The sequence below is a fragment of the Embiotoca jacksoni genome, unplaced genomic scaffold, assembly GCF_022577435.1.
Source record: "Embiotoca jacksoni isolate LCO1_2020_lvr unplaced genomic scaffold, fEmbJac1.0.p SCAF_6, whole genome shotgun sequence".
NCBI lineage: Eukaryota > Metazoa > Chordata > Actinopteri > Embiotocidae > Embiotoca > Embiotoca jacksoni.
Genome location: NW_027185414.1, coordinates 10,562,967 through 10,586,590, shown reverse-complemented (window position 1 = coordinate 10,586,590; position 23,624 = coordinate 10,562,967). Strand labels below are relative to the sequence as shown.

The following is a 23,624-nucleotide window of genomic DNA, read 5'->3' as shown; positions in this document are numbered from 1 at the left end:
TTTCATGAGCTACTTCAGCTCCTGACCGCCAAACTAATAAGTCCTTATGTACTGAAGAATCAAATTTGTCGACTCAATGTAAAAAACACTCAAATATAACATAGGTTAATGATATCAGTGGCTCATTGCTCATAATTGTTAAATGACCTATGCACCAGCCTGCCAAAGCTAAGTAATTTAAACAGTATTTAATCCTTTCCATGCATTGATGCTGAAGGACTGGTATATGTTGTACTGGAAAACATTTAAGTTTTAAGTTTTCCCACAGAGGTTTTAGGGTCATTATGATTTTTTTTTTTTTTTTTTTTTTTGTATAAAAGCAAATTTTTGCATTGCTGTATAAGATCACAGCAAATTAGCTGTTGTTTGGAGTATACTGCTTGCTCAAGTGTTTATTTGTCTATTGCAATTGCTGTATTACATTTTTCTACTGCATACTACACATATATATGACATATTTGTTGGGTGTGTGTGCTCTCACTTTTCTGTGAGGTGCGTGGAACATTGAGATAGCTGTAGAAGCCGGTGTAGACCCGCAGCTGGCTCTCCGTTACACTGTACTCCTTCAGGTACCCGTTGAGGGAGAAGGACCCCGTCCAGTCGAGCCAGATAACAGTGAGGTTACTGCCCACCGAGAAGGGAGACACATACTGGGGGGCTGAAAGGAGAGAGAGTGAGCGGGAATACAGTTAAACTACTTTGTATGGGTTTTTATGCTTCTTATAACTACAGAGCTGTGTTGGTTGAGGGACTGAATAAATGTGTTACCTTCGCTGAGTGTGCTAACAGTGGTCCAGTTGGAGGCAGTGCTGCCCATGTTGTTGAAGCAGGCAGCTCTCAGCTCATAGTTGGAGTACGGTTCGAGACCTACACAGTTTAGTTGTGTTTAGTCACACAAAATGCAAACACAAACAGTTATAAGCTGTTATTCTACTTTGATAAAGGCTTACAGGCTTCAATTATTTTCAAAACTATCACCAGCCTGCTGGTTTTCAGGGGTGCATTAAGTCTTTCTAGCTCTACAGCTGGTTCAACAACTTCCTGTTCTCTCAATTATTAACCAGTCACTCACTGCTGGAAAACCTTAACTTTAGAAAATTGTTTTTACACCTTTAAAATATTACATGTTGTACTATAATGTGCTTTCTTTTTTGAATGATATTTCAGTGCTCATTTTGTTTTTAATTTAAAAAAAAAAAATGTATCTGAGTAATCACCTGTAACATTGTAGCTCCGCTTTTTCCCAAAGAAACAGATTTCTGTTGGTCCTTCAACACAGGGGAGTGATACAGGTTGTGGTCGCTGGGGGCAGGGCAATCTGAGGTGTAGTTCACAGCTGGACACAGAGCAAGAAAGTGAAATTATGCTGTATACAATCTATTCTAATGGAATGTGCATTTTTCAAGATTTCTCCCCACCTCTCAATGACTCCATTAGATGCCAGAGGTTCATCCCATTCTAGCTGAACAGAGCGGGAGGTCAGGGTGACAGGGCGGGGAGGCAGCAGGTGGGCTGGAGGGGCAGCCAGGGTGTGGAGCTCACTCAGCGGACCCTGACTACAGCACTGACAAATGTTCGAAGTGGAGACTTAAAGATTTGGAATATTTCATCGCATACAACTACATTTCCTGGGCACACCCTGCAATGCAATTACTTAAAATGACACTCAATGGTGGAACAAATACCTCCATTAAGTATTTTACAGTTATAACGTTTGTTGATACAAATGTAAATAAATTATGTTCTTGTCAAGCTAATCACAAATACATCCAAGCTGTGTGTACAGGTTTACTGTACTAATTTGGAGACACAGGTGTAGCTATTGACACTGTTTCCAAATAAAACCAGATAAGATTTGACTTTCATGTATATACTCCTACAGATTATACTCCATCCCGGCATTCAGTGTTATTACCTGGTAACAGGTGCAGGCCTCTACCCCTATCCAGTACTGGGTATAAGGATGTAAACTATGGAGTGTCTGCTGATGAGATGTACCCTCTGAGAGCTGCAGGAAGAGGACATTGTCATGTGTTAAAGTTGTTAAGAATTAAACAGTCAGGGGAAATATGGAAAACGGGTTGTAGTTGTAAAAAAAGACGTCTGAAGAGAAAAAAAACAGTGCAGAAATCCAACCAATAAATGCAGTACAAGTTATTAAGTGCACTGATAAATGCAGAGTTGGCTCTTTACCATGGTGTGGTTGTTGTGGTCCAGTGAGAAGACTCTGTAAAGACTAACAATCCCATTGGGTCGGGCTGGAGGGTGAATATCCACTACTGCTGAGGTTGCTGACACATGCAGGAAAATAGGGAGGCCTACACCCTCCGGTGGGGCTGGTCCTGTTCTCCCATTGACCCATGGACTGGAAGAACGACCAGCCGAATTCACCGCCCACACCTGTCAGACAAAACCACATGTTAGTCTATAACAGGATGAAATTTCAGTTCGCAGGTATAACTGACAGTAACCTTTTTTCCTCCCATCATTAGGATTTTAGATGCATTTTATGAACTCTTAATGATGAGGGCTCCTCTTAATTATCCAGTATCCACCAGACCAACAGAAGGATATAAGTCAATTCACAGGATCATCCATCAAAACTAACATCAACAGTGAGAGCAAAACCTTTTCACCATGCAACCCAACACTAACATATATGCATGACAATTACTTTTCACCTTCATCAAGGAGTTATTCTCACACACACACACACACACACACACACACACACACACACACACACACACACACACGCGCACACACGCACACACAAAGTAATCTTATTTGTGTGCTTGTGTTGGGTATAATTAGAGGCTGTACACAGCGCAGGGTCAGGCAGGGTGGAGATTTGCATGTGTAAGTCATCTGTAGCCTGTCAGAAGTAGTGCAGAAGGCAGATGGATGGGTCTGAGCTTTAGTGTCGAAAGTGTGTGTCTGTGTGCGCGATTTGCTGTTTGTGGCTATGATTGCGAGATTTGTGCATGTATGTGTGCGCTTGCAAGTGTGTTAAGAGTTGAATTAACCTCAATAATGGTCAATTAGGCAGTGATCAATCAGACTGATTGATCTAAGTGACAGCACAGATGGACTGAGATGGGAGAAGGGAGAGAAGAATGGAGGATGGAGAGAGTGGGGATTGGGAGGAGGAAGACAGGATAAAGGGTGGACAAGACGCAAGAAGTAGCAGGAAGCAGAGAGACCAGTGAATGTTGAACTTGGAGCTGCTTTGTAATTTCATGCCTCAAATCCAAACCTGCTCAAATTGAAATACCTTTAATTCTGCAAAGATTGTATTAAAATTGTGCTTTTCATGAGCCATCAGATCCTTGGAAAAAAAGGAACAGTGTCCAGTAAAGATGCATTCAATCTAGCAGGGCTGTTGCATACACCCCTCAGGTGAACACAACAGTTCAAGTACACACAGTCAAAGTATGAGGTTGTAGATGTTCTCAGGATGTATGCTGACCTCCATCAGGATGTTTCAACTGAACTAAAATCTGCAAACAATTTCCTCCTAATAATGAGGATGACATTTTGTGTTGTGTAAACAATATTATTAAAGGGGTTGTAACATGAAACAATATATGATGACATAGATGATTGCTTTCTCTCAGCATTTGTAGCTGCCAACTTATTGTAAAAGTGTAGATAAATTCAGATAACTAAGTGCATGCAACTTTTTTAAATTTATGAATTCGTTGGATACAAAAACTACTTCCTATAATTTAAGTTACCACAATGGAAATAAGCCACAATACTTTAGTGTTTATTTTTATCCAAACATTTTTTTTTTTACAAAGTTTCTATGAAATCTGTCATTTGTGATTAGCCTGTCATGTATAATTACAATTTTGTCAAAAAACAAATCTAATCTAAGTCACTGTAGTTTTTATTTAACTGCACAGACATCACTATTTACATGACTTCAAATCAGTTTTGATGTGAAGTAAATTTCAATGTGTTTGAGAAAAACAAATTCAACTAAAGAAAGGACAAATATCACCAATGAGTGAATTGTGACTTTGTCCCTTCAATTATTCCACAAAGAAACCAAACGAGACCCGTCCACTGCCCCATGAAACTGTCTGCTGCTTTTACAGAGGATAAGAGGAGCTGATGTGATTGACCATTATTGTGTCCCATCCCGACGGCACACAAGCAAATGCTGCACCTTTCCTGCTAACAATTTATTCATCCTCTTTTCCACCTTCAACACATGGCACAGATTTTTGCTGCCCTTCTGTGTTTCCACTTAAAATCTGAGTGAAATTACAACTGATTCAATAAAAAGCTGTATTCAGATTGAAAGTAGTTTGCCGGCAAAACAATGTAATAGGACATAGACTTACTATACATAAAGGGTCATGTTAACATACTCTACCTGGTACAGTATGAATGTTTGCACACGTTTCACACACATTTAGTATGCTACTAGAATTGAGGCAAAGGTTGAGCCAGGATCAACTGGTTGCACTATTATTTTACTGGACACAATCTAAAGGAGCAGCTAATTATGATTAGTGACAGTCCTATATATTTGAATCCTGCAAGGGAAGGACAGTCAAAAGGTGCAGTTCAGTGGCCACGCCATCAGATAAAAGTAGCATGTGTAAATCATATTCATGTCAATTAATAAGACGGGTTCATAAATAAAGGAATGAATGTAAATACCATTCACATATATTGAATGGCGCACACGCAGAGGTTGCATTGTTTTCATTGTTTCTGTACGTGAGCAGTTAGTTCAACAGTAATTATGGTAACAATGTCTCGATTACACCTTCTTCTATAACACTGTTAACCTGTGATCAACAATCTGTTACTGTCATTGTCATCAAATTAGCCGCAGCATATTATTGGAACAGAGGGAGCCTGCAAAGTGACTAGTTAAAAAGCCTAAAAAAGTGCAACACCACAGCTAAAAGAAACAGTTTTCCAATACATATGAAAGTCCAGCTCAGGGGCTCTACTTCGACTTGTTGCTTTAAACAGTTTAAATTAAATTCGTCTCTGCGATGACAGAGAATTATAAACTGCAGCAATAAAATTTCTCTACCCAGCAACAGGCATGTTCTTTCCCCCCGATAGCAACACAGTTACAGCCTCAACGTGACGCAAGATTTTGGGCTTGATTAAGAAGTTTGTGCCACAGAGACAGGACAGAGAAAAAGTTCAAAACTAAAGTCAGCCGAGATCACCTTGCCCTTGATCCAGTGCTAAAAGGTACGACTCATTTCTACGGCCTTATATCATCTAAACAGTTTTTACTGCTTCCTCTCCTCTCTTCTCCTATTGGGCCATGATTTGGCTTATTAGACACAAAATAAAAATATACCCTGTTAGCTGCCATGGCAGCAAATGAGCCGCCATGGCAACAAACGACTTCAGGAAACTTCCAGATAGTATTGGAGCCTTTTTATTGGACAGTTGCAATGCGGACGGGATTGGAGTGCTCTGATAGGCCAACACAGCTACTTGGCGGGTGCATCTACTTGGGGTGAAGGGGCTAAGTTGTGTGAAAGTGGGCAGTAATTAAAACCAAGCATAAAGCTGTCAATAGGAGCTTATGACCCAGTGTAATTAGCCTAATATGATTTCTCTCTCTGTGCTGTGGTGTGCTAAACTGAACTGACTCGTCCTTGTGTACGCCTGAAACACAGAGTGGGAGAAAGGATGAGGGCCAGATAGGAAGGTAGACAGATTAACAGCGAAATAAAAAATGAATTCAGGCACAGAGACAGAAAGACAAACAGGTACGCAGGTGGGTAAGTGGACAGACTGATAGATCGATATACACACTGAGGAAACATCACTCAGTGCTTGAAGACGGAGATAAATGGCATGGAGAACAACTTTCAATGAAATATCTATAAATGTATACAGTTTCTTCGCTTTCTGAGACACACACACACACACACACACACACACACACTCATGTTTACAAGCACACACAAACACGCAGAGTGCTACTGTGTACATGTGTTCATGACCAACACACACACACCACCACCTTGTCCACGTTCCCCAATCCCCCACTGGCGAATCCTCAGGGGACGTGTAGCGGTCACCATTAAAAGGTCTTTCCAATACAAGCTCTGTTACCAAGGAGGCTAACAGTTAATTCGATTGGCTGGCTGGTAATCAGGAAGTGGGGTGCTCAGAGGGCCCAGTGATTAATGGCTCTGTTGCCCGCTCGTCATCTCCCAAAGCTCCTCCCTCCCTCCCTCCTCATGTCATAAATTAGGACCCTCGTAAATAAAGACGGCACCACAATCAGGCAAACTCAATCAATTACACCGGTTCTCTGGCCTCAGCTCATATGTCTGACAGGCAGGAATGCTAATGTTATTGTTGCTTCTAAAGGGCTAACCTGTCAATTAGTGTGCCAATGCACAAGCACAACAGCATGAATATGGACCGCTCCATTTAACACCTGTCTGATTACTTGGCTTGAGTGTCTCTGTGTGTATTTGGGTGTGACGAGACTTTTAGAAAACATCTCAATGTGAACGCAGGCTGCTTCTTCTGATATGTCAGCGACATCAGTCTCATCTGCAAATGAGGTTCACAATAAAACATTTAACTATATTCCTGTGTCAAATACACAGGACAAAAAGCAGAGAATATTTCCGTCGGAAGGTATCTTACAGCTTTTATATTGCTATAGTTTTGCTACTTATTCCGTTATCTGATTTCAGAGTTTGTGGAAATTTTCCAAAAAACTTTGGAGAAACTTTGCTTTACAAAATAAATTCTGCCTGTGAAATTTGACAGTTGATCCAAACATGCCCACTTGGTCTCGCTCTGTGGCAAAAAACATAGGAAACTGTTAAAAACAAAGATCAATCATAACATTTATTTCTGTTTATAGTGACTACCAAAGGACTGGTTTCCATCTACTCTCAAAGCTAGATGATGAATTATTAATCAAATTGAATTAATCTAAAAATGTAAAAATAGTTAACAGTCGCTATAATTAAGTGTTATCTATTAAACACACACATCTAAATGCACACAGTGTTTTACCTGGTACTGGTATACAGTGTACGGCTGGAGTCCGTTATCTTTGCATGTGGTAGAGACATTCCTGTAGACAACTGTTGCTGCATCACTTCTCTGAGTATCGGTGGTATGCTCCAGCCTGCGGTACACCTCGTAATGCAGGATTCTACCATTTGGCTGAGCTGGAGGGGACCAGGTGAGGAGGAAGGTGGTCTGGAAGCTGCTGTGTGTGTCTGGTTGGAGGTCTAACAGTGGCGCCGTCTGTCCAGCAGGGGGAGCCTCCAGCGTGAGTATTGATGACCAGTCACTGGAGGAGCAGCCCAGCGCTGTGCAAGCCTCCACTCTCACCTCATACCTGCACACACATATTCAGACAAATTTGGTAGAGAAAATTGTGGGTGAAAAATATTTTTAGCATACTTTTTTCAAAGAAGTCTAACATTTACGGACCCTGATACGGTTGTACTGTGAGTATAGCTACCTAGGTACTACATTTCCCAAATCCTGTGTCAGATTTGAATTGTTTCTCACACCACTTTCAGATGACTCATCAGGTTTCTTTTGATCTTTAAACCGAGAAGAATCAAATAGCCTAACTGTTCAGCAAGTAGAACAGCCATACAATCAAAAGTCATATATTTGAACAGCATTTTTGAAATTGTGTCTCTCAACTAAATTGATGTCTGTCTCAGCTAAATGACCACTGAGCCCAACCAGACTGCAATAACAGAACCGACAGGGAGCTCGCATATGAGGTTACCATTTTAAAAAAGCTTGTTGGGCTTTTGGAGAAAGAGAGAAGGATGACAGAGAGGAGACACGGAGAAGAGGAGGTGAACAGAATGTGAATGGACAGAAGGTCACCAGAGAGGAGGTGTGTGATCTTAGATGATAAGGCTGATGAGCTTTTATTATCTGAATCTTATCACCACATGCACAGCCACTCGTTCAGGTACACTGACACGCACACACAGATGTGGACACACAAAACTGCTAATGCATATGAAGCTGGACGCACGAAGACACACACACACACACACACACACACACACACACACACACACACACACACACACACACACACACACACACACACACACACACACACACACACACACACACAGAACATTGGTTGGTTATGTTTGTCTGGAAAAGAGAGAGACCTCCTTCCTTCTCTAACTAAAATTTTCTCGCTTTGAAAAAGCTGGGGCAATCAATCCTAATTTATCATACAGATTTCCCAAATTCACACCTTGTCATATTGCATAGGTACTTAAACGTCTCCTGACTGTGCACAGTGATAATGTGAAGGATCTTATCTTTTTATGTGCAAGTAAAAAATACAATCCAGCTGCAGAAGACAAAATAGTTTGTGTTTCTTTTTCTTTAAGGATTAATAGTTTCTAACAATTTTAAGAGAATTTAAGTAATTAATTTATCAAAATGAGAACAAAATCAGTCTGGCTTTGGTATTAACATGTAGTACAATATTTGCTGGTTTGTTGTGATTTGTAAAAAGTCTACTTGTATGTTTTGTTACCAAGAGATGGCACTCTGTTCCCTTCTTTGTTGCTCATTCCTTTATTCCTCTGTGTATATTCCTTTATACACAGTGAAATGTGGATTTGAGTTGCTAAACTTAACTCTAAATCATTTTAGATGATAATGAGGAAATTAAAAAAACCTTCTTTTTTTTTTTTTACACAAAAGCCTTGTAAAATATAAAACAAGATCAACAAAAGCTATATATGTATCTACTTGCCAACCTTTATATCAAACCATACAGTTAATCTATGACAGCTGAATGGTGGTGGAGCTCTGCTTTGACTGACCTGTGGTAAGGAGCCAGCCCACGCAGAGTAGTGTGTCTATCAGAGAAGGAACTGTCCTCTGGAGTAAACACAGTGCTGAGGATGCTGAGTTGGACTGGATCTCTTTGATACACAGTGTAACTCACAATGTCCCCATTAGGACGCGCTGGAGTCCACCACTCTACTCTCACCTGGTAAGACAAAGAACATTCAGCATAAAAACTGTTAAGTACAACTTTTAAAGATCTTAGCTCTTAGACTGAATAGATAAATGACCCACCTGGCTTGCTCCCAGAGGTGTCAGAGTTGGGAGACCCACACCAGAAGGAGCTGATGGGTGAGTCTTTGCTGTGGCTACCGTGCTGCTCACGGCGCCTCTGCTGTTGTTGGCCCTGACAACGTAGCTGTATTCCACACTTGGCAGAAGTGTGAAGTCGTGGTAATGGGTCTCCGTGCCAACATAGATAACTTCAACATCTCTGCGGAGTTCATACCCAGTGATGATGCCATTAGGGTGCTCTGGTGGTCTCCAGCTAACCTCCACTGACTCTGGGCCAGTAACCTTCAAATGAAAAGTTCAAGGTCACTTCAAGCAGATTTCCTAAAAGCTTTTAATATCCAGTGACTAGTCAAATGATTGCCAGTATGAAATACAGGTTAGTGATCTACGTAAAGAGGGAGAACAGCTTAACCGATGACAAAAACAAACAATAAGTCAACAAATCCCCACCAAAAATAACACGAGGTTACAATGACATTTTTTTTCATATAAAACGTATATTTTAAAATAATAGTTTACTCATTTCACTGATAATCAAAAAAAAATAAGTGAATGAAGAATTTGTGCAAGAGGTTCAATAAACATTTTCAAAACTGCAAAGCAACCTAAGTTTCCTTTAATTCCTTCTGTATTTCAATCTATAGATGTAGATATTGGACACCCAGTAATAGAGCTTTTAATTACAAGTCGCACCTTCAGAGTTGGGGCAGGCAGGCCAGTGGGAGGAGCCTCCTCCGTTACAGAGGACATTGTGACGCTGGTGGTGCACCCACCACTGGTACACGCCAACAGAACCAGTTGATATGATGTATGTGGCTGCAGATCTGACAACACTGTGTTTAGGTCTCTCCCTCGATAAACCTCTTTGTTGTTTAGTTTCAGCACGTATTCTGTCACTTCTCCGTTCTGCATTAAGGGTTTACTCCAGGAGATGTTTATACTATTGGATGTGATGGTGTCCACTGTGGGTGCTTCCACTGTGGCAGGCGGAGCCTCTAGAGTTGTGATGTTTGTATGAGAGCTGGCGATGCATCCCTCAGACGTACAGGCTATGACTGCGTAGCTGTAGAAAAAAATAGAACAGAAAGATGTTTGGTCTTTTTATTTAAAAATGATTAATGTATTTGTGGTGGTTATTTGGAAACAATCAGGTTAGCTAATCAGAAACTACATGATGTTTTGCAGTAAAAGCAAACATTACCTATATGTTGAAAATGGCAGCAGGTCTTCATCTGTGTAACTGAGGACAGTCGGGTCAAAACTGAATGAAAAACTGACATTGTTTCTCTGAATCCTGTAAGACTGAAGGACTCCGTTGGGCTCCAGAGGAGGAGTCCAGGACACTACCACCTCACTGGGCCGGCTTTGGAGATGAGTCACTGCTGGAGGGGCTAGGCCACGAGGGGGGGCTTGCCTGGTCGTTACAGCAACCCAGGGGCTGCAGGTGTGTCCAGCTGGGTTACGAGTACAGGCACTGAACTCGTATTGTGTCCAGGGACGCAAACCAGTCACTTTATAGGAGAAGGTTTCAGCTTGTTGTGGGGATGTTTCTCTGAAGATCACCTGTTACAGACAATGTGGATGATTAAAGTTGATGCTTTCAGCAGTATAATAATTTTCGGCTGAAAACCGAGACATATTGATCTCTGTGAAGTGCGTTGTATATCTATATATTAATATCATTAATAGGAAGCAAGACATAAAACAAGGCTTTAGAGATATTGGCAACACATGCATATTCTATCAGCCTAACTTATTAATGGTCAGATTGACAAATGTGAAATTCACCTTCCCCATATCAATATCCTCTTCGTTAATTCTTCCCCTCCCGTCCTCCTCCCTGCTTCTCCCGAGTATGAAATACTCTCCAATTGGTCCATTTGGTTGGGAGGGAGGGCCCCAGGTAAGCGACACGTGCTCTGGGCCAATGAGAAGAGTCCTGGGTGGCGGCTGGGAAGCAGGTGGTGCTGCTGCTGTGGTGATGTGCTGAAGAGGGGTGTGTGTGCAGCCTGCTGAGGTACAAGCTTCAAGAGTCAGAGTATAAATGGTCCATGGCTCCAAACGACGAAACAGAAAGCTCCGTGACAGTCCGCTGAACTCTAGGTTCCCCTCACTGTACAGGTTATACATCTGGCAAGGAGAAGAGGAAGAGAAGGAAGGGTAAAGGAAAGTATGAAGTATTTAAGGTGGGTTAGAGTAGGACATGATGGGAACAGTGGAGACACAAAGATGGGGAGCAGGTGAGAGGAGGGAACACATCAAAGAAGGAAAGAAAAAAAAATCAAGCATGTGTTTATGTGTGTATACTTGACAGTAGCGACTTCAGTTGCAGTATCTGTGTGTAGTTTGGATCAGAGTATATATGAAGTATGTACAGGCATGTGAAAACTTGTTGGTAGTTTATGACTGTCCTCGTGGGCTTTCATATATGTGTCGATACATATTATTGGTATCTGTGTCTTGGACTTTAGCTGAGGAGCACCAAACCTTTATCTGGTGTGTGTTCAGTGATTTTGTTGTGTGTATTGTATGTACCGTGATCACTCCATTTGGAGCACGTGGCTGATCCCAGCTGAGCAGTAACGCCCTGCCCTGCTCTCTCTGCTCCACTGTGAAGTTAGCTAGGCCAGCCGGAGAAGCCTCCAGGGTCCTAATGTCCACCCATGGACTGGACACACTGCCTAAAGGGTTACAAAGCATTGAGATCAATGAGGGTGTTCAGTGGCTGTTTCTTTTATTATTTACCCCTGTTTTAAATGAGCTGATTATCACATTAAACCTACCTGCCCCATTCGCAGCGTCCACTCGTAGACTATACTGACTGTACGGTTCAAGACCATAGGCTGTTGCCTCGTGGACAGAACCCTGGGAGACACAGAAAGACCAATGTATGATATATAGAAAGATAAAATGAACACAAAAGCAGAGAAGTAAAAGAAATACGATGGGGAAGTAGAAGAAAGTAGGAAAAATGGATGGCAGGATGACAGGAAGATTGTCATCGGAAGGGGGATTAATGGGAGACAAAGTGGGGTTTAAAACAAAAGAATGATTGGGCAAGAGTTACAAGGCAAAGGGAACAATTGCAGATGTGTAAAGGGTAATAGAGAAGCGTGTTGAATGCCAAAGCAAGAGAAGAGAGAGAGAGGAAATTAGTTACACAAACAAATCCGGTAAGAATATAAACCAGTGCGTTACTCATTAAAACGGAGAGTGAAAAGGAGCGCTGAAACAATGGCAAGCTAAGATGACATAACATGGGATTTGTGATATCAACATTTCAACATACAGGCTCTGCCATGGTAAAGTAAGTAGACACCAGAGAAGTGGCAGAGGCAGAGAGAGACTGGCAGGCAGACGGCTGTCCCTTATGGGTGAATTCAAAGCTTCCAGATTGAGTGTTTATGTCACACATGCACCCTTTCATATCACACACACAAATACACACACAGGGTGTCTGCCAGTAGCTTTAGGCAGTGGGACCCAGCCCAACACCCTGGCAGACACAGGGGCAGCGTGTGTGTGTGTGTGCGTGTGCGTGTGTGTGTGTGTGTGTGTGTGTGTGTGTGTGTGTGTGTGATACAGTGGAAACACCATTTACTAATTGATAAGAGACACACTGTTGTTTCAAAAGGCCCTGGCGTGCGATGACATGGTAGTCTGGGAGCACCAGGCTCTAGGATGTAGCGGTGCCTGTTTGATTGTGTGTTTGTTTATGACTGTGAGCTTTGAAGCAGCAATGAGAGGGATATTTCTCTGTGTGAATGTATAACACAGGAGGCTACATTTCTTTCAAGTGTTGAGTCTGCAGTTAAAAATTGTCTCTTCAGGACTGTATGCTTTCACATAACCGAGCATATGTAAAGAGATTAACTGGTAACCCACTTCAATGCAGCGGCAAGAGGATCAAAAAGACACCAATTCAAAATGAATCAAATGAAAACCCTGACAAATCACCGTAGCGTGGCACCAAGGATGAACTGTCTGAACAACAACCAGAATGCATGTATTCACTGTTTTCATGTCTGGAAGCCAACATATTTTTCATCCACAGTAAAATAGGATTAATAAGCCCCTAGACACCTAGACACAAGCTAAATCCTCCTGCAAATCACAGCACTTCTCTGTAGACAGAGGGAGGGAGGGACGCAATGAGAAAGGGTGGGGAAAGGATGGAGAGAGATAGAAAGAGAAAGGGGTGGAGGGAGAGAGAAATAAAGACAAAGGGAAAAAGAGGCTTGAATGAAATGAAGTATGTAAGTGAGGCGATGTAGGGCAGAGAGTTAGAAAAGAGGGTTAAGAAAAAGTAATGGGTGAGTTAGTTAATAACTGATGTAGCAAATAAAAAAAAGAAAGACAGAAGGAGTGTAAGAGAAAGAGAAAGATAGAGACAGATTGAGTGAAGTAAAAAATGAGGAGAGAAAGCGCAAGTGGGAGAGAAAAAAAAAGATAGATGTGGCAAAAGGGAGAGACAGATTAAGTGAGCGAGAATGAGAGATCTTTCTACCTTAAAAGCCAGTGAAATATGTGAGGCATGTGGCCTATAAAGCGGTTAACATATGCACATTGTCAATAGCAGCATCTGGCACTGGCAGATTTTATAGGAGCATGGAGACTCTGCTACATGCCTCTAGATGGCAATACATTCAAACACTTTATCACTGAAACACACCACATTAACGGCCTGCTCGCGACACTGCACGCACACACACACACACACACACACGTACACGCACGCACGCACGCACGCACACACACACACACACACACACACACACACACACACACACACTCAACAATCAAGTACTGTGAAATTCACACAAGCAGGCACGTAAACAAGCTGTAATCAAACGGTGTAACACTGAAAACTCGCAACTATTACATTACATTAACAGCTCCCTCAATAACTATTTTTCTCTCATACATACACATTCACACTTACAAACACATTGTGTAAAGACACACAAATACACACAAAGCGATTACTTTCAGTGTCTTACAACGCACATATCAAGGAATACGCAGACAAACACAAACTACCAGAGAAATCATGACATGAATAACAGAGTTACAAGATAAATTTAACACCCACTCATTTCTGCTGAAAAATACTTAAAACCACATAGTTGGAGTCTTATTTCCCAGCTGTGTATTTTTAAGGTTTCCGTCATGCATACTATATCTTTACTTTACATGGCATCTCACCTTGATGTGTGTAAGACATTACAGTTAGAGCTGGCTGTTATGAATATATACCAATAGATGTTTCAGCACCAATTTTGGGAATAAAGCTATATTACAATTTAGAACTAGCTATTCATGACCTCTGCAAAAAAATTTTAGGCCACAGTGAATTTATTTCATTTTTGGGAGCATTGTAGCTGTAACAGTAAAAACTGCTTCCAGTAAAAAAAAAAATTCTGTTAAGCCTATTTGAAAAAAAAGAATCTGCCAACCTTTGAGGACCACATGAACAGCTACAGTGTAAGATATGAAAGGAAAGGGTCCTTGTCAACCTAAATTCAGTATGCCTGAGCGTGTGCATGTGTGTGTGGATGATCAAAGTCACCAGTTAATCATACAAAATGCAAAAGAACAGAGGGGGAGCAAGAAGTCAAGAGAAAAGGAGAGATGGGGGGAAGTGTAAACAAGACAGAGAGAGAAAAGGAGACAATGATATGGAAAGAAAAGAAGAGACAGGAAGAGGTCTTGCTAATTTATACATTAAAGAGCTCTTGGATCTTACATGGTTCAACACAACTTAGCATTGAGGGCAAGGAAGCAATCTATTCAATCTTTTATTTCCTCATTCTCTCTTCTCTTTGGTGTGTGAGCTAAGCTACAGCAGGGGTCCTCTGGACCGTGTGTGTTTCTGCATGTGTAGCCTGTGTAAAAGGGTCAAGTGTGCATGTGTTCCTTGAATCTTGCGCACACAAACTTGTATCTGTGTTTATGTGTGTGCATTTGCATGTATCCTAACAAGCCCATATCTGCAAGCATCTTGTTTTGTACCCATGTGTCCCTAGGAGTGTGTGTGTGTGTGTGTGATATTCAGGTAGAGAGGCATGGTGCAGCCGGGGGGACAGTGTGTGATACTAATTAAGAATAACCATGTGTATTTGTCAAAAGAATTATGCTGATTATCTCACAAAGGCCCTAGCACTGGGCCCCGCAGAGAGACAGACCAACATTAGCATATGGTTACACACGTGCATGCACGAATACACATACATACACACACACACACACACACACACACACACACACACACACTACTCCTCTCTCTTTGTCTCTCATCACACACACACAAGCAGGTAAAAGTAAAATGACTGCCTTAGAACATGCATGAAAGGAGCATGCCTAATGACAGGTGAATTGGGGTCCAACTGGTCTGCCTTTGGGGTGCTTCTCTCCACAGGCCTCCTCTGGCCTCTCTGCTCTGTCATATTAAGTCCTGGTGAGATAATATAGCACCACGCTGTTTCACCTTTTCTTATGTCTCTTAGTTCTTTTCAGTGTGTGATTAAAACATGCTATGATCGGATATGACTCAATTTATCTCAGTTTATCTAATCTCAGTCCATCTAATCTTAATTCATCTAATCTCAACTCAGTTCAATTCAATAGTGCAGTCTATTAGTACAAGCTGTGCCCTGACCAGCCCTGTGAGAGCTGTAATTGTTTTCAGAGGTTTCTGAGGTGAGCCAGTGCACCACATGCTGATCTCTTGCACCCCATGCCAAGCTCTCAAGCCAAGTTTGTGTATGTGTGTGAGTGTGAGTGTGAGTATGTGTATGTGTGTGTGTGTGTGTGTGTGTGTGCATATTTATCTTTGCATGCCTAATTCAATGCTGCTGGAACAATTGCCCTGTGTCTGTTTGCAAATGCCCTGCATGGGTGTCCCTGCTAGTCAGGGTGCGTTAGACAAACCCTGACACATACAAACGCTCGTGCGACACATACACACACAGGCATGCAGAAGCACAGCCACAGACACACAGAGTGCCATCAGGCATGTGTTTTTGTCTGTGGCCAGCACAGATGTAGAGAGGGACTGCAGGGGTCTGGAACAAGCATGCCCACTTCACACCGACATCCATGATTGGCTTTGGCGGCTGTGGACCCCAGGAACAGCATATTTGGTGTGTATATATATATTTTTTTTAAATGTGTGTGGTTGCGTTTGTATTTGTGATGTGGCCAAAGAAAGATGGACAAATTATGGGGAGTGAGGGACGGTGTGATTAAAATCCGCAGATATCCTCTGAAATTGAAATAATTGTGAAATAAGTGTTTATCCCTGCATTTTTATCAAAGCTTTATTTCAACAGGCATGACAATCAAAAAAATAAAAAAAAAATACATGCCATTCTGATGGTTTTAATAAATTACTATCTAATCAAATAAAAAAAATTTTTAAAAAAAAATGATGATTTTACAATTTCCGATTCAAGGGCTATAAGCAAGGAACAACAACAACAAAAAAAAAATCACAATGTGAGCACAACAGCTACAAACTATGTAGAGATGGTGAATGAAAATAATGAATTTGGGGGATTTTTTAAAAAGTAAAAAAAAATAACTTTCATCAAGATAATAATAAAATACATCAAATGTAATGGTTTGTTTTTGAGACACAAATGGGAATGTCTTGAAATTCCCTTTAAGGGTTCATCCAAACAGCCCCTTAAAAATACATTTCTTTGGCATCCCTGTCATCTTTAAACCCGTCACCACCAATCGATGGTCATCATGCCGACTGCCAAATATAAACACAAAGACTGTCCAGGCTGTGAAACAGAATCGGAGAGGCAGGAAGACCTTCTCAAAACTAAGCACTGCCCACTTCCAAAACAAACACAAGGATTCAGTTACGAGTCACAAACACCACATTCGCACTTTTCTGAGTTGAATGAACTCAGTGATCACAAATATACTCTTTTTTTTCTATCTCTTTTATACTCACGCTCAAACACACTCAGCATTTGTCTAAAGTGATGACCATCATATCGTGGTTGCAGTGCTAAACACCCATTAAAACAAGTGGAGAGCACTAGACTGGATGGTGTGGCCTCTTCACAGACAGACACAATAACACACAACCTGTCATTACTGACAGAACGAGGGTGTGTGTGAGAGAGAGAGAGAGGGAGGAAGAGGAAGTCAGAGAATATAAACTCACTTGAAAAAAAAGAATCACTTGAAAGAGGGAGATAGAAGAAGAGGGAATGAAGGGGGAAAAGATGGTGGGTGAGTATAATATAAAAACTGTAATTTGACACAGAGGCAGAGAAACAGCAGATAGAAATGTGGTGATGGAGGGAGGAATGAGCAGTATGCAACCACAGAGGGAGGAGTTGAGAAAAAGATGAGGAGGCAGAGCGAGAGATTGCAGCGAGGAGACGAGGGAGTGTTGCAGCCTGATTATTTGGCTGTTTATGCAGAATGCTGAGAGCCCTCCAATCAGAGTTGGAGACCTCTAACTAAGGGGTCTGATAGGCCGAGGGCCTAACAAACTCTGCATCTGAGTCTCCTTATCCTCTCCTCTAATCCTTCCTTCCTCTCTTCACCTGTCTCCTCCTCCTCTTTTAACCTCCTCATCCCTCTCTCCTCACCCTCTGTGCACTCAGCTCTGCATTTCTCTCTTCCCTCCACTCCTTTGTCTCCCTCATTTGTTAAAGGGTGTCACTGAGAGCAAGGGCAAAGCCTTGTCATTCCTATTCCGTCACCTTTTTATCCCGCACTCCCTCTCTTTTGTGGTTAAGCAATGTAAAGAGGGTAACTGAGCACAAACTATGAGAGGGTTAAAAGCAACAAGTAAAGCTGTAAAGCTTTTACTCAATCGACCTTTTTTTTAATGATTGTTTTTCTTTTAATACCAGATTCATCACGTGATAATCCTTGAATATTTTCTTTTATATCATCATTTAAAAGTATATCAGAAAAATAAACAATTCTTAAGGATGAATAGATTTCTATAGTCACAACTGCAATAAGCAGGGGGACATTTTTCTTTTCACGAGTGAGAAAACTATTGCAGCTGAGACATATTAGCGGACAGTAATTTAACACAACTTGCAGCACACAGGTACAACACAAAGATGTGCAGAAAATACAGACAACTCAAGGAAATACTGTACACTGGAAACAGTCCCCAAAAAAACGTGGGACTTGGAAAAAACAAACAACAGGTTGACCACTTATCGATGATGTTGGAAAATGAACGACTAATGCTTATTTTAGTTTCAACATTCTGAGGTCCAATATCCCCAGAGGTCATGGCAAGAAACGTAGTCAACCTTTCACAATTAATAACGTGTTAATCTGTGTTTTGTGACTCCTTTAACTAGTCTCTATAAACAATCTTGAATAAATAGTTTGATATTTAAGGAAATATGTTTATTTACTTCTTGCTGAGTACTGCTGCCAGTGTAAGGTCAGTAGGTAACCAGCAGGGACTCACTACCCCCTGGTAAAAAAAAAAAAAAAAACAGTTTGAAACATAACCAACTGCAAAAACCTGTTGTTTTTACTTTGGTCTTTGAACAAATTAAACAGAGAAAGTGTAAGGTGTTAATTTGTGAGCGTTAGAGGTGCTGGCAGGCAGCTTTGGTTACTTTTGTTCAGAGCCTGGCTATCTGTTTCCTCCTGCTTCTGGTCTCTATGCTAAACTAAGCTAACAGTCTCCTGAAATGTTCCTAGTGAGTAATCTGAAACTTGGCATTACATTTGTTCTCACCCAACTTTGAGTGGAAGCAGAGCATTAAAAAATGTGATGTTCTTTTGTACTTCAGGTAAGGTCTGCTGCATGTCAGCCAGAAAATATGCTTCCTGAGCTCTTCTCGGCCCGTTCAGTGATGCAACCATCTTTGCCTCGCATATGAACGGGCAAGACTGCCGATAATGTCCCATGCTGTGCTAGTCTGAAACACATGCCAACAATTTGACATGCTCAAGTATTTCCAAACTATGTATCTATATTCATAGTCAGTGGTCACACCATATGTTTAATGCTATTACTTTTTTTTGACCCTATCTAATCTTACAGGACGCTTGCAGAGCAGCACACCACATTTTCTGATAAGATGTCCATCTTTATACAGCCTCCGAATGCGCATGCCTAAATACACACATTTTGACTGTGTAGGTGACTGACACACAACACACACACACACACACACACACACACACACACACACACACACACACACACACACACACACACACACACACACACACACACACACGCGTGCGCGCGTTCTAAAACCTCATATCGGCTTTGAGACACAGTTCGCCGGCTGGCCCTCGCTGTCCCGCACTCTCTGACGGGCTCTTAATGGTAAACTAACAGATTGTAAACATGCTGCTAGCTCTCTCTCTCTCTCTCTCTCTCTCTCTCTCTCTGTTTCTCCACTCCCTTTATTAATCACTCTTTCTCTCTCTCTCTCTCTCTCCCCTTCTCTCTTTTTCTGTCTCTTCCCTCTCCTCTCCCTTCACCCCTTTCACTTCCTCCTTTCCTCTGTTCACATCATCCTTCCCTCTCTATCTCCATCCCTTCTTCCCCTTCACTCTCTCTCCCTCTCTCTCTTTTGCTTTTCCTGGGGTATTTTTTAAACAATGTGTCCTTCATGTACGGTTGGTTACGGGGCGTACAGAAGGACATCATTAGCGCTGGTGGTTAAGCTGTAATTTACACCATTACCGAGGTAGGGGCCATTTTTATTGCCTAGTAAATTTCAGCTCTGAAATATTTAGACCATATGGCTCAATTTGTGTAATAACCTTAATTTCCAAGCACCCTTCAGCTCCCTTCAGCGCCGGCTGTTGTTGGCGGATGGCAGAGTGGTGCGTGTACATGTTCATATGTGTGTGCACGCTTTGGATCTGGAGCACACGCAAATAAACACACGCAAACACGTGCACAGAAGCATAGACATGGCAAAAATGTTAACGTGTACACTACACATAACCTTTTACACTGTCTCTTCCACACACTCTTACTGATTTTCTCATTCACACACACAGAAACACACATGCACACGTATGTATGCATGGCGGTAGCAGATTAATAGGGTGTCAGCTTCTGTTTGGGTGAGGGAGCGTCAGGCGTCGGCCAGATGGTTCTCAGGGATGATGACTGTCAGGGGTCCTGCTCTGATCAATGGGATGTATTAATACAGCACACGCACACGCACACACACACACACACACACACACACACACACACACACACACACACACACACACACACACACACACTGTTGCATATACACACACAAACAAAAATGTTATGCATGCACACAGGCACAGGCAACCACATTCAGACATATGTATGCACATAGAGTAACACACACACACACACACACACACACACACACACACACACACACACACACACACACACACACACACACACACACACACACACACACACACACACACACACACACACGCCCATGGTCTCCCTTCACCAACGATCCCAAGGGCCACAGTGTAACATCTGGAAGAGCCGAGGGAGGGAGGAAAGGACAGCAGAGTAAAGGAGGAGACAGAGGGAGGTGGTAGACAGGGAAATACAAGAAGTAAGAAGAGGAGAAAAAAGTGGTTGAGGGAGGAGAGATGAGTGAAAGATCCGAGGGAGGAGTGAATGGGCGAGGGAAAGGAGGTGCAAAGGGAAGGGAAGAGATAGGAGGTGGAGGAGGAGAGTGGTGGAGAAGGGTCAAAGGTGGAAGAGGTAAAACGAGGTAGTAAAACTGGAGAGAGAAGAAGGCAGATGGAAGAGAGGAGCTGAGGAAATTAAGATATAAGGGTAAGGTGGACGGGGATGCCGAGAGAGCAATGAGAAGAAGAAAATGGGGCACAGGAGAGGAGGCAGCAGGGAGTGATGAAGATGAGGTAGAAATGGCAGGAAAAGGTAGAAGGGTTGTGAACAGAGTGAAGAGAAAAAGACAGAAAAAAAAAAGGCTGAAAAAACAAAAAGAAGAGAAGATTGTAGGGAGGTTTGAGGGGGGCTGGCAGGTGAACCATATTGAAGAGGTTCTTTAGCTGCTCACTGAAGCCCTTAGCCAGAACTTGTGAGAGCAAAATGATCGCTGTTAGATAGAATCTCTAGTGGTACAGTCCAAAAAAATAAAAACAAGGAGTAAAGTGTGAATGCAAACAGGGAGAAATTTGAGAGAACACAGGAGAAAAAAGGGAGAACAAAAAACAACGAAGCGAAACATGAAGTAGAAGAGAAGTAAGGGAACCACAGTGCAACAAAGGCAACCTGACAGGGTTGTGTGAGTGACTAACATGTCTGTCAGAAAGGTGTAAAGCATGGAGAGTGAATTGTGTGTGTGTGTGTGTGTGTGTGTGTGTGTGTGTGTGTGTGTGTGTGTGTGTGTGTGTGTGTGTGTGTGTGTGTGTGTGTGTGTGTGTGAGAAACTGTGTGTGTGTGTGAGAAACTGTGTGTGTGCCAGGCAGCATGCAGGGGTCTAGTGAGGCAGGCCGCCTGCGCTTCGTACCCTCATTCCGTCCGATTGCCATGACGACCCCATTAATCAGCCAAGCTGGCACAGAGCAGGGTTCCCAGCCCAGCCTGAGATCAATACACACACAAATACACACATACCAAACGGATACACACATTCGCACAAACAATACAGAACTACAAAATATTAAATTAAAAAAAAGGCTGAATTAATGGACACAACGGGGGAAAAAAAGTTAAGTGATGATGATGAAGTGAAGATAAAGCGTTTAAGAGAGAACAGACATAGAGCGGTTCATGTGGTTTGCAATCCATATTCTACAACACATCTACTTAAGCACTTATTTTACCATTGAAGCCTTCACTAATGACCATCATGAGCATGAGGAAAGCTAATCTGCTCAAAGTCAAAGCACAACATTTTTGAAAATCCTTTAAAAAAAAAAAGTCAAATCTTTCCAAATTGGCTTAGAACTTTCTCATTTTCTTTGTGTATTCCTAAACAACGTAATGCATGGCGTGAAGGCAACTGCATGACAAATGACCGTCACCAAAATAAGTCTATGCCATGTCAATGAGCCTCTGTCACACACACACACACACACACACACACACACACACACACACACACACACACACACACACACACACACACACACACACACACACACACACACACACACACACAAAAACACAGAGTGTTCCATATCAATGAGAAGGTGAAAGGTCTCCATTTACATCTTGTATTAATTATGAGTGACAAGCCAAAGGTCACCGAGAGAGAAGAGGCCACACGTATGGACAGAATATAGATCTACACTTCTACCTCTTCTCTTTCCTTCCCCTATCTATCACTCTGTCTCACCCCCCTCTCGTTAATGCACTTGTCTTTTTTTTTTTACCCACTCTACTTTTATATTTCCAGCTCTCTCCTCTCCTCTCCTCTCCTCTCCTCTCCTCTCCTCACTTACTCTTGTGACTCTATTGTTCTTTGTTCAACCAATCTGTCTCTTTGTCTTTTGATTTTGTCCATTATTCTGTGTACATTGATGTGTTTATCTCCATTCCTCTTTTCTCCTCTTTTTTTCTCCATGTCATGTTTGATTTTTTTCATTGTGTCTCTACTTCTTCCTAAATTTCCTTTTTTTTTCTTTTTTTCTGTTAAGCAGCTATAAATCACACTTAAAAAAAACAATTGATGACCACTTGTAAGCATCAACATCAATGTAACACTTTTGTTTTCGCTCTCATTTTTCACAAGTTGAAGGAAAAGATCTAAGACTTCTTTTCTGCACACTGTGAACTGGTCACAATAAAAGGCCACTTTAAAATTTCTTGACCTGACTGCAGATTGTCATTGTATCTTATTTGAGTGGGCAAATGCTCACTTTTGTCTGTTACTTTGGAGAAGCGTTACCTTAACGAGTGAATCACGATATATTCTCTATGGGTCAGATGGCAGACAGCATGTATGGCATTGTGTGGTGAGCGGTTTGGATGTAAAGATTGTGAAAGGGGGGGCTCATGGTGGCGGTGGGGTTATGGTATGTGGAGGCAAAAGCTATGGACAACGAATATGAGTGCATTTTATGGATGGCAATTTGAATGGACAGAGACATCATGACAAGATCCTGAGACCCATTCTCTTGCTATTCATTCCCCACCACTGCCTCATGTTGCAGCATGATAATTTGACAGAAATAAACCTTCTGTGTGCATAAAACAAGTCTTAGATCTTTTACTTCAACTCATGAAAAAATGGGAGTGAAAAGAATCATACAACACTGAGTTTCAGGTATTCACACACACACGCGCACACACACACACACACACACACACACACACACACACACACACACACACACACACACACACACACACACACACACACACACACACACACACAGGTGTGCAGTGACGTGCAAGGAGGATGCCAGCAACTGGGGTGAACTTAGTTTGGTTACTGAGCTGCCAACTCATATTGAGACTGGATGACAGCCGTTAACGGTAATACATGTACAGTTTGTGTGTTAAGGTGTGTTTGTGGGTGCTTGTG

At 41.9% G+C, this 23,624-nt stretch overlaps 1 protein-coding gene across 1 annotated transcript in view; it reads right to left on the bottom strand.

Annotated features, from left to right (window-relative positions):
• The window catches only part of ush2a (Usher syndrome 2A (autosomal recessive, mild)), a 201,609-nt gene that overhangs the window by 5,527 nt on the left and 172,458 nt on the right, over positions 1–23,624 (bottom strand). The window contains exons 74-87 of the mRNA XM_069174459.1: positions 11,880–11,961; positions 11,632–11,777; positions 10,885–11,226; positions 10,298–10,659; positions 9,790–10,159; positions 9,097–9,378; positions 8,838–9,007; positions 7,030–7,360; positions 2,194–2,400; positions 1,916–2,008; positions 1,419–1,564; positions 1,218–1,336; positions 769–867; positions 482–658 (exon numbers count right to left, since the gene is read on the bottom strand). Of these exons, the coding sequence (XP_069030560.1) occupies positions 482–658; positions 769–867; positions 1,218–1,336; positions 1,419–1,564; positions 1,916–2,008; positions 2,194–2,400; positions 7,030–7,360; positions 8,838–9,007; positions 9,097–9,378; positions 9,790–10,159; positions 10,298–10,659; positions 10,885–11,226; positions 11,632–11,777; positions 11,880–11,961 (2,926 nt within the window). The remainder of the gene's footprint in view (positions 1–481; positions 659–768; positions 868–1,217; positions 1,337–1,418; positions 1,565–1,915; positions 2,009–2,193; positions 2,401–7,029; positions 7,361–8,837; positions 9,008–9,096; positions 9,379–9,789; positions 10,160–10,297; positions 10,660–10,884; positions 11,227–11,631; positions 11,778–11,879; positions 11,962–23,624) is intronic.